Genomic DNA, 12,301 nt, shown 5'->3' with positions numbered 1-12,301 from the left:
AAACTTTTCTTCCCTTCAGTGTCGCTAAGCCTCAAGCTCTGTTGGAATACCTGGTCGTAAACAATCGATTCACAGCATTTCCTCGTGTTTTTTTTTTAATTGCTCTGAGGATTTGCTTAACAATGCCCTTAACATCGGGTACAAGACGTTTTTCAAAAGTAAAACTGATTAAAACATACTCACACCATTTCACAAGGGAGGCTAAACAATTTGGAAAATGACATTACTCAAGCCACTGACTTTGAAGTTATTTTGAAAGATTTTGCAAATAAGAAAAGTCTTTCTATGTCTGCAATTGTCTTGGATTAATAAATTAAAACTCTAATGCACGGAATCTAAAACATCAATTTCCCTGGGGACTTGATCATTGAACCTCTGTTGCAAGTAACACCAGCACTGATGAAATTGCCACTGATAAATCAACTCGAGTCACAGTTTTGATAAAGATACCAAAGTTTGAGTCCATCCCGAGAGGGCCGGGCTCGCCCCGCAGGATGCCACGCTGGCTTGGACGCGCGGCGCACCTGAAAGGGCAAACAAAGCCAAGAGTGAGTCAATCTTTCATTGGGTTGGAGGTGCGGGGTGGCCCGTGATCAGCGAACCCTTCGCACAATGGGTCCGGGGAAGTTTTTTTCCGGGCCGTGGCAGAAGATGCCACGCAGGCAGCACCGGCTTGGTCACCACTTGCCTGGGAGTGCGGGGCCGGCGGAGCGAGGAGCGGCTGCAGCATCGGGCAGGGCGGAATGAGCGCCGGCAAAAAGGCAAATCGCTGGAGACACGATGAATAAAATAAGGAAGTTGTTTCGAGGCAGCGGCAGGATCCTCGGATTGATTTTTGCGGCTTCGATTATCTGGCTGGTCTTCGATATGGCAGCGCTGAGGTTTTCCTTCACCGAGATCAACAGCAAACTTTCCAGGGGGGGATCCGTGCGGCGGGAGCGGCTCAGGTCGAAGGGGCTGCAGGACGAAGAAGGGCTGCATGAAATGTTCCGGAGAAGGCCCGGCGCCGGGGGGGTCGCGGCCACCTTCAGCCGGCAGCCGGGGGGTTTCGGGCCCCGCACCCGAGCGGACGCCCTCCACCCGCCTGCAATCATCTCGAAGGGACGCAGTCTCCAGCCCGCGGGCCGAGCCGCCGCCGGCCGGGCAACAGTGGCGCATCGCGGGCGGATGGTTTCGGCGGGCCCGGCGAAAGTGCGCGGGGCCGGGGCGGGCATCGGCGCCTCGCTGCATGGCGTGAACCGGACCGGGTGGGCAGGAAAGAAACGGGAGCACAGCGTGAAAGCGGCCGAAAGCAAGGGCAGCACCGAGCGGGCAGGGACGTCGGCCGCCGCTGTCCGGCCGACAGATGGTTCGCGGGGGTCCCCGCCGGGCGGAGAGGCGGCACGGAGGACCTGGACTCCTCACAGGGCAGTCGGTGGGAGGGTTGGTTCCGTGCTGATCGATGAAGTCTGGAGGGAAGTCAGAGGCGAACTTGGCAACATTGCGGATAATAAAGTTCCTGTCGGTGACAACGCGGGAACTGGAGTAAAAGGCAAATTTGGCAACATTGCGGATAATAAAGTTCCTATCGATGACAACGTGTGGACTGGAGTAAAAGGCAAACTTGGCAACATTGCGGATAATAAAGTTCTTGTCGGTGACAACGCGGGAACTGGAGTAAAAGGCAAACTTGGCAACATTACGGATAATAAAGTTCCTGTCGGTGACAACGCGGGGACTGGAGTAAAAGGCAAACTTGGCAACATTACGGATAATAAAGTTCCTGTCGGTGACAACGCGGGGACTGGAGTAAAAGGCAAACTTGGCAACATTACGGATAATAAAATTCCTGTCGGTGACAACGCGGGGACTGGAGTAAAAGGCAAACTTGGCAACATTGCGGATAATAAAGTTCTTGTCGGTGACAACGCGGGGACTGGAGTAAGAGGCGAACTTGGCAACATTACGGATAATAAAGTTCCTGTCGGTGACAACGCGGGAACTGGAGTAAGAGGCAAACTTGCCAACATTGCGGATAATAAAGTTCCTGTCGGTGACAACACGGGAACTGGAGTAAGAGGCGAACTTGCCAACATTGCGGATAATAAAGTTCCTGTCGGTGACAACACGGGAACTGGAGTAAGAGGCGAACTTGGCAACATTACGGATAATAAAGTTCCTGTCGGTGACAACGCGGGAACTGGAGTAAGAGGCGAACTTGGCAACATTACGGATAATAAAGTTCCTGTCGATGACAACGCGGGGACTGGAGTAAGAGGCAAACTTGCCAACATTGCGGATAATAAAATTCCTGTCGGTGGCAACACGGGAACTGGAGTAAGAGGCAAACTTGGCAACATTGCGGATAATAAAGTTCATATCGATGACAACGCGGGGACTGGAGTAAAAGGCCAACTTGGCAACATTACGGATAATAAAATTCGTGTCGGTGACAACGCGGGGACTGGAGTAAGAGGCAAACTTGCCAACATTGCGGATAATAAAGTTCCTGTCGGTGACAACGCGGGGACTGGAGTAAAAGGCAAACTTGGCAACATTACGGATAATAAAGTTCCTGTCGGTAACAACGCGGGGACTGGAGTAAGAGGCAAACTTGCCAACATTGCGGATAATAAAATTCCTGTCGGTGACAACGCGGGGACTGGAGTAAAAGGCAAACTTGGCAACATTGCGGATAATAAATTTTCTGTCCGTAGTAAGATTTGGAAGGGAACACCGGGTGAACTTGTCGATGCTCTTAACACAAAGAATGTTGGATTAAAACTAAACACAGTTAATGATATGTCTTTAATCAACCTGGCCAACGGAGGGATCAACTTCAAAACGGCTATAAACAACTCCGAATATAAACACGCGACACGCGCAACTGAGAAAAGAGGCTTTTCGGTGAATCTGGTGAAAAATATCATTGCACAAAGCAATGCAACGAATGATCAGCGGACCGATGGCAACGTTTCCAAGCGTTCAGTCGTTGATCTGGAATCCGCTGTCGGAGTGCATCGAGTTCTGTCCATTGACAGGACTCTATCTCCACGTGACCCCGAAGCCGCCGGTCAATTTGGACAGCCAGCGGCTGTGCCAAAGGAACAAGAAGAACGAGCAAAGGAAAAGTGGAAGGAGGGTCATTTTAATGTACATCTCAGTAACATGATCCCACTGGATAGGGGTGTCCCAGATACAAGGCCAAAAGGGTGAGGTTACCATTAGCAGTAAAGTTCTGCATAAATATTTTTGTGTATAATTTTCTAAGTGAGATAACTTCTATAACAGTGCTCTCATTTTTTGGTAATAAGTCATTCATTGTCTATGGTCATAAAACATTTTGCATTTTATTTGTTCTTTTGTCTAGTTTCTGGTACTAATGATCATTATTTAACTTTTGAGTAAGGTTAGAAATAGACTGGCTTATTACCACAAGTAAAATCATGGTATTCTGAGAGTTTTGAACATGAGAGAGTTTTTAGAGTATATGGCCTTTTGTACCTATTTTCTGTGTTTCTAATTTCCTGTGACAATCTTTGTTTGAACACTTTTTTTCCATGCTAACAAATTAGTTTGAAGATAGGGAGGAATTTAATATTAACAATAATTCATTAATATCATTGCACTCCTAATTTCTTAAGCTATATAAATGAATCTGTATTGCAACTGCATTGACAAATAAATGAGATGCATAAATCATAAGTAACAATAAATCCAGAAATAAGGACACCTTTCTTAAAATTAGAACTTTTGCACACATTTTGGACATGGCCAGAACCATGCATATTTTCACCTTGATGCGTTTGCCACACGTGTAATGTGGCTTTCTGTTACAGCTTCTACAGATAATATAGAGGGAAAAAAAACCATGGATATTTATATTTGTATTCTACATCTTATGGTGGAAATATGTCATTGAATTTGATAATTGTTTCACAGCCTTATTGTTAATAATCTTACTTCAGAGCATACCAGCAATGCACCTTCCCTGGTGAGAATTGAACTGAAGTAAGAGAGTATAACCAAAAGTGAATAATTTTTGAGGTATGCTTTTTTTTCACATGACCAAAGACTTTCTTTGGAAAAGGTTGTGTATTCTATCTTGCAGGAGTAAAATATTGTAGATGCTGGAATCTTGAAATAGTCAATTTCTGTGACTGCCCTGTTGAATATTTCAGCAGACCTTTTCTGGGTAAAAGGAAGGAGAGAACAAAAGAGACAGTTTATGTTAGGACAGGAAGTATGAAATACCTGTTGTATCTTCACTTTTTTCCCCACTTCAGGTGAGTTTGTAAATATAGGTAGAATCAAGGACATAGAAGAATGTAAACATGAGAAAATGGGAGGAGTTTCTGAAACCTGACACACCATTCAAAGGGAAGTGAGAACATGAAGATGGAGAAAATGAGAAAACATATCAGAATTCTGTAATTTGAGCCATTGCTTGACCAGGAGGCATTGCTGTAATGCAGCAAATGCAACGATAATGACGGATACAACTCTATGATTTAGGGCAAACGTAGAAGTTTTAACCTACTTATTTGAAAAGGGGAAAGCAGCAAGGTATTGCAGTTGTGAAGTGATGAATTGAATGAGTGTTTCACTCACTGAAGAATTAAATGTCATTGGATGACATCATGGAGGAAATTTCTCATGACACAGATACTTTTTTTTGATGTTGCTTATTTTCAGGTCAAATTTGACACCTGAGTTGCAAACGAACTTGTTCAGGCTTGTGCAAATAGTCATGTGATGAAATTAGTTGCTAGGAAAGAAGGTTTGTGTGACTCGGTATGATAAATGACACCATCTACAAATTTGCCGACGATACCACGGTAGTAGTTTATATAAAGGAAGGTGATGAGTCAGCCTACAGGAGGGAGATTGAAAATTTAGGTGAATGGTGCTCCAACAACGACCTTGCACTCATTATCACCAAAACTAAGGAGCTGATTGTTGACTTCAGGAAAGAAAAGCCAGAGGTTTACAATCCAGTGATCATTGGAGGTGGAGAGGGTAGACAAATTCAAGTTCTTGAGAGTCACTATCTTGGAGAATCTTTCGTAGACCCAAAACACTAATTGTAATCAACGCATGTCAGCACCTCTTCTTCCTAAGGAGGTTGTGAAGATGTGGTGTGATACCAGATAACTTGGCAAATTCTACAGATGTGTAGAGGAAAGTGTGCTGGCCAGCTGCATCACAGTCTGGTATGGGGACACCAATATACCTGAACATAAAGCCCTCCAAAAGGTAGTGACGCAGCCCAGGACATGACAGTCAAAACCTTCCCCACTCTAGAAAACATCTACATGGAACGCTGCCATCAGAGAGCAGCAGCAATCAAGGGTCCACGCCACCCAGGTCATGCTCTGTCCTTGCTGCTGCCATCAGGAAAGAGGTCTAGGTGCCACAAGACTCGCACCACCAGATTCAGGAACAGCAGCTATCCCTTCACCATCAGACTCCTCAACCATAAACTCATATGAGGGACTCATTTAAGGACTCTATCTTGTGCCCTTTATTGATATTTTTTATTCTATGTATTGCACAGTCAGTTTGTTTACAGTTCTTGTTTACACTGTGTACAGTTTATTTTTTGCTCTACCAATTAATGCCTGCAGAAAAAAGATCTCAGGGTTGTATGTGATATCATGTATGAACTCTTTCAATAAATCTGAAAATCTAATGAAAATGAAAGACCTCTGCTTTTTGCTTTCTGATGTTTAGTTGGAAGAAATTTCTGGGCATCAGGAATGTACATTGGATGAGCAATCTAAGCATTTAGATAGTGGAGGAGAGATAGACAGGGCTGAATGTCATCAGTACAAGTGGAGTATTATCAGCTTATTGAGAAGCAGCAATAGAAGAGAAATAAGAGGTTGAAGATATCCACAGTTGTGCATGTTGATTACCTGGCTTTTAGGTAGATTGATTATAATTACCCAAACAATTGTGGTTGACGTTGGTGGAAAAGGAAAATATGGTTGGAATACTTCTGACAAAGTTGTATAGGATACCGTTATTGACTTTTATGAGAACCCTGCTACAGTTGTGATAGGACCAGAAATATGAATAAGGAGACTAATGGGTAAGTTAGAGATGAATTTGAGAGCAAGGACTTTTGGAAACGAAAGGTGTATGAGAAATGGAACAGTATTTTACAAGGATGGTGGAGTCGAGAGTTACTTTTGAAGAAATGGATAACAAAATGAAGATTTACAAGGGAGGTTTGCGATACTTGGCGAAAAGGCTATTAAGACATATTTTTTTGGGTATAGTAAACGAAGAGAGTATTTTGCAACTTGTGGTCTGTAGACTACTGTTACAGGTAGTCTGCCCTGATGCAGAGAATACAAATATTATAGATATAATTCTCAGGTAATATGTAAAACAAGGTTGAAAATTTGATTTTTTTTTTAGTGGCTGGAAAGGAGCTTGAGTTCACCAGTCCCTCCCTACCTGGTGGTCCACTGTAAGTAAAGGAATACTTAAGATAGTTTGTGAACAAGGATAGCACAACTCTAAATTAAAGGGGTTCTATAATTGAGGTGTTTAAGATGATCAAGCATTTTGATAAGCCAAGCAGAAATCATTTATGCTGGTGTTTCCTTCAGTGGAGAATCCAGAATAAGGAGACAGCATGAAATATTAAAGCAAAGATCTGGGATACTGAACAAAAAATGTGTTATAAAACCATCAGATAAGGTAGGCAAAGTTAGACATGAGACATATTAAATGTAGATTCACTGAAGGTCTATAATGTTTATACTTTACATGTGAATGTCTTGGATTGGAACATGCATTGATAGATCAGAAACAGAATGGATAGCAAATTAAGAAATGGTTTTGAGGTTTAAAGGGTTTAGGCTACATGGATGTTCCACAAGGATTAAAGATGAGGTCACGAATGTTCATAATTTTTACAAACATTTTGATTAGGAAGAAACAAGATTGGGAAATTGCTAGTCATCTTTAAAATTAGGCTGGGATAAGTGAAAAGTTGACAGATCCTAATACTTCAGACAAGACATTATTGTGGAAGCTATTTTGGAAACCATTAAGACATCTGGGCTGGGCTTGTTGGAGTTTCTGTCACGTGTGAATGTTAATAACCACTGTTTAGAAATTTCTAGTCAACTACCTGTCTGAAACCAAAGTAAAAAGTAAAGAAACCAGGTCAAATTTAAAATCCAACTCTTCATCAAATTAAACATTTTTTTTATATTTTACTGTAGCTCTTACTTATAAAAATAGTGTATCTTTTCGAAACCCCTCTGCCTTATCTATAGGCATGGGATAGCTTTTTATATGTGCAGTTCTTTAATACTTCGTGAAAATAATTTTCATGTCAAGTCTAGATATTGAACACTTGCACAACATCAGATGTGCAACATCTCTATAATAAACTGAATCTCAGCATTGGCTAACACATCTTCACACAGGATTCATCAGTTTGTCAGTGCTTGCATTGTGTATGAGATCAGTTGATTCAACAAGATTAGGGACCTCCAATTCCACATATTTGAAGACTAAATCAAGCTGTTCATTTCCCTCTGGACTCATTAGGTCGTGGAGCATCAATTCAGACAGCTAACATTAAAATAAGCTCATGAGTATCATGTATTTGTTGACATTGTTTAGTACTCACTGATTGCTGAAGACAGAGACGACCACCAAATCTATGATATAGGAAATATTACTGAGAGGAATACCTGGTATTGCACCCTGATATTGTCTATCAATCTTCAATTTCTTGTTGATGAGGTCAAGAGCCATCAGGGGTGCACAAGAAGGAGGTTATGGAGATCCCCCTTGAGCTGAGATGAACCCAGCATGGGAGATCAGCACCTAAACCAGGGCGCAGTGGACCTAATTCTATTTCTTAAAGAAATATTTGAATATTGATTTGTGATTGAGTTTGTAGAAGCTGGCAGAATCCAAACTGTTGCAAAAACCATTTATGCAGTCACACACTTTGGATTCCTTAAACCAAAAAGGCTTGTCCATGCTGTAATCAATCTGTGATTCTGTGTTTATCTTCAAAGGCTATATCATTCACGCACATCTTGCAACTACTTAGCCACAATAGCATTTTAATCCACTCACATTAAAATACTCATATTGCACTTTCTGGGAGAAGATTATTTGCAATAGTAAATTCTAAATTCAGATTTTTTTTGGTCAGAGTACATACATGATATTGCATACAACACTGAGATTCTTTTTCCTGTGGGCCAGGAAGAATTTCTACTTATTTGTAGTGCATAAAAATTGTTCTCTAGAAAAGATGCGTATATAAAAAAGCGAAATGTAAGCAAGCTGCAATGCAGAAAATAAATATTTAATAATAAATAATGTGTAAAGCAAGAGTCCTTAAATGAGTCTTTGATAGAGTTTGTTGTTCAGGAGTCTGATGGTGGAATGGCTCCTAAACTTGGTGGTACGGGTCTTGTGGTACTCTTTGTGAGAATTATCCTTGATGATTGCTGCTGTTCTCAAATGACAGCAAATCCATGTACATATTCTCAGTGGTGGGGAGAGTTTTCCTTATGACCACTAACTTTTGCAGTACTTTCTGCTCAGTGGTGATGCCAAGTAGTGATGCAGTCAGTGAGCACTTTCTACGACACATCTGTAGAAGTTTGCCAAGGTTTATGATGTCATACCAAACCTCTGCAATCCTCTGAGGTTCAGGAAAGGTCCTCTGATATAGTGACTCCCAGGAATTTAAATTTGCTCACCCTCTCCACCTCTGATCCCCTAATGATCACTCGATTGTACATCTCTGGTTTTCCCCTCTTATCGTGCACAATTCGCTCCTTAATGTTGGAGACACCATTCAGCCAAGTTTTCAATCTCCATCTTGTATTCTGATTCATTGGCCCTTTTTAAACAATTCACTACCATGGTATCATCAGTAAATTTGTTATTGTTGTACCAAGCCACACAGTCATAGGTGTAAAGCAAGTAGAGCAGGGGACTAAGCACAGCACTGTGGTGTTCTGATACTGATGGAGATGTTCTTGCCAATCTTCACTGATGTGGTCTGGAGGTGAGGAAATCCAGAATCCAAATGCACAGTGGGGTATTGAGCCCCAGGTCTTGATTTGAAGATTAGCTTTGAGGGGATGATGGTGTTGAATGCCTAACTGTGGTCGATAAAGAGCATCCTGATGTAGGTGTCTTTGTTGTCCAAGTGTTCCAGGGTGCAGTAGGCACATTAGAACAGATTCATGTTGTCACTCAGGAGCTGATATGCTACAACACCAGACTCTCAAAACACTTCATCACTGTGGATGTGCCTGTCAGTAGTCATTTAGGCCGGTTACCATACTCTTTTTGAGCATCAGTACAATTGAGAGCAGTTTGAAACTGGTGGGTACCTCACACTGCTGGAGTGAGATGTTGAAGATATTCATGAATACATTGGCAAGTTGGTCAGCACGGGTTTTCAGTACTCGGTCAGGTTCTCTGTCTGGACCAGATGCTTTTTTTGGATACATTCTCCTGAAGACAGCCTGCATGTCATCCTTAGATACTGACAGTAGAGGATCATCTGGGGATGTGGGGGTGCACAGTAGCTCTTTCTTGTTCTAGTAAACTTTTCATAGTTCTTACCTGCTTCTTGTAAAATGTTCTGGATCTCCAGACTTGAAAGCCTGTGATTTGGCTCTGAGCAGGTTCTGGATTTCATTGTTCATCCTGGGCTTCTGTGACAGGCCCAGAGGATCCTAAAAACCCAAAAGCAAGAGAAATTCACCAAGACAAATGGTTACTTAAACATAAGTTACTTTTAAACAGGAAATGGATAAGTATCTCATTAGTAAAGGTATCAAGGGATATGGGGAAAAGGCTGTAAATTTGAACTAGGTGTGAAGATAGTTTAGCTTAGTGTAGAGTCATGGAACAGACTCAATGGGCCTAGGGACCTGCTTTTGTTCCTTTATTTTGTGATCTTGTGAATTTTCTTTAAACCTAAAAACAGGATCAAACTTTAACTTATTACTATTTTAACTTGACCTAACTTAACCCCCTTCTAATTCTAAGTGCGCATGTATGTAATGTGTATATAAGTTCAGAAAAGTTATTTGATTCAAAGTCCAATTTCACATCTTACTCCTCCAAATTTACCGGTATCAGGCAATTCTTATACTGTGCACAGAATTTAACATTAATGAATCTTCACCAAACTCTTGTGCTTGAAAGTTAAACGGTTACCACTCAGGAAGGTTCTTGTCTTGAGATCTGTGGCTCGTTGGACACACACAAACTGATTCCTTCCAATCAGCCACTTCAGTATCTTGCCGAAGAAACGTGCCCCAACAGGATTTTCTAGATGCTAGCCTCTTTCTTTCAGGTGACCACAGAGTTCCTTTTCTATTTCCCTTATCTCTGGTGAATCATTATATAGCCAGCCATCTCCTTTTGCATGGACCACAAGGATTTTGAACGGGCAGAACTCACAACCCATCTTCAAAATGGGGTTTCAAAAAAGCTTCCAAAAGCCACTGCAGAAAACCAACACTCTCTCTCTCTCTCTCTCTCTCTCTCTCTCTCTCTGTCACAGAGAAAAACCTGTTTAACTCTCTCTGCTTGCAAAACCACGTGACCTTCCTAAAACTGCAAACTCCACCAAAACAGTTTTCTGTCTTCCAACATCAATTCATGAGCGATCTTATCAGTTTCCTGAGATGGGCCCTTCCATTTGCACCTCGTTGTGAAAAAATCTCCAGCACAGGAGTCTATTGTCTTGGCAGACTTGTTGGCATCACCTTATGCATAACTCTTGCATTTTAAAATGAGATCTGTTTTGAAGTGTTTGTATCTGTTTGTAACCAACTAAAACCCCACAATCTATCTTCCAAAAACATATCTATATATAATATAAAATATAACATTATTTGTCACACTTCTGGTTAGGGAAAACCCTGAACGAATTGATTTGGATACACTTGTCCACAGCTGTTTTGATAAATTCTGTAAAGGCCCTGATTTTCTCTTGAAAACTGCCCTATCGAGGCAGTCTTATAATCATTCTTCAGCCTCCCACATCCACCTTCTCCCAGTCCTGATATCTGGAGCCTCTCTGTTTGGTCTCTGTCTGTTGGTAGGCAGAAGGAGCACATCCAGGTGATCTGATCTGCTGAAATGCCATTTTGGGAAAAAACAGTAGGCCTTCCTTATCTTGGTATAGCAGTGATCAAGTGTGCTGGTACCTGTGGTACAGCAGGTTACATGCTGGTGGTAATTAGCAGGATTTTCTTGAGACAGACCTGGTTTGTAGTCCATTGGGGTGGGCCATCTCTTGTTTGCTGACCACATCATGCAGCTCCACAAGAGCCTGGTTGTAATCAGCATTTGGAGGGATGTAAACTCTGGTGTGAACCAGTGATGAGAGCTCTCGGGGTAGATATAAAGGTCTGAATTGAATCAAGGCTTGCTTTAAGGCAGTGGAGCAGGAGGCTGATATGATCGAAAATCCATGCACCAGCAGGATTAAAACTAAACTAACTAGAAGGCACACACCACCCCTTCTCTCTTTGACAGAATCCAAGTTCTGACCCATTGTGAATGGTGAAACCCTCTGGTTGGATAACCACATCCAGTTTATTCTCTGTTTGCCAGGTCTCGGTGCAGCAAACAACTGAGATTTGTCTAATCTGCCTCTCATAAAGCAGCCTTGTCCTGAAGCTGTCAATTTTATTTTGTAATGACTGGACGTTTGCCAGTAGTATGGGCAGTAGGGGAGATCTTAGTCTCCTGTGCTTCAGGCTGGTTTGGATCCCAGCCTTCACGCCGCATTTCCGGCCTTGTCCTTGGTGGTGGCCTGGCCCACTTCAGCCAGCCCCACTAAGCCGTTGGCCCTGGAGATTTGAAGACTGTCATGCATTTCGGAAGCTGTTCTTTGAAGAACAGTGCATGCCGCTGATTGCAGGAGAGAGATTGAAATGCTCAGAACATTGAAGAAGTCACTGGACACCCACTTGAAGAGCCACGAGCCAGGAAATAGCATTGTTACAAGGAGCCAGATGGGCTCCTCGATTGTACATTTACATGATTCTCTGACAATTCTGCATTAGTGGTCATTCTGAAGGGGAATTAGGAGTTTTTACAACTATGGCAAGGAGGTTGGAAGGTGAGTATTTAGCTAGAAGGTAGTAGGAATCTCTGCAACCTGTAGAAAATCATTGTTGATTGCCGGCACTATTTTTTTTGTTGTAGTAACAAGCAGCATATTTTTTCCTATCTCTCAGGCTCTAGTGCTTGTGTGATTACAGGGTCAATAGTTGTATTGTCCATCAGCATGGGAGGATTG

At 42.2% G+C, this 12,301-nt stretch overlaps 1 protein-coding gene across 3 annotated transcripts in view; it reads left to right on the top strand.

Moving 5' to 3' along the window:
• Nucleotides 1–426: 426 nt before the first annotated feature.
• Nucleotides 427–12,301, top strand: part of LOC138762118 (polypeptide N-acetylgalactosaminyltransferase 5) — a 72,043-nt gene continuing 60,168 nt past the window's right edge. Inside the window, exon 1 of one of the 3 annotated variants that reach the window (XM_069935497.1) lies at nt 427–3,191. In XM_069935497.1, coding sequence (XP_069791598.1) covers nt 781–3,191 — 2,411 coding nt within the window. In that variant the 5' untranslated portion in view covers nt 427–780. The remainder of the gene's footprint in view (nt 3,192–12,301) is intronic. The other 2 variants (XM_069935496.1, XM_069935498.1) reach the window with 2 other exon arrangements.

The sequence above is a fragment of the Narcine bancroftii genome, chromosome 4 (genome assembly GCF_036971445.1).
Source record: "Narcine bancroftii isolate sNarBan1 chromosome 4, sNarBan1.hap1, whole genome shotgun sequence".
Lineage (NCBI taxonomy): Eukaryota > Metazoa > Chordata > Chondrichthyes > Torpediniformes > Narcinidae > Narcine > Narcine bancroftii.
This window is presented reverse-complemented; position numbering and strand designations above follow the sequence as displayed.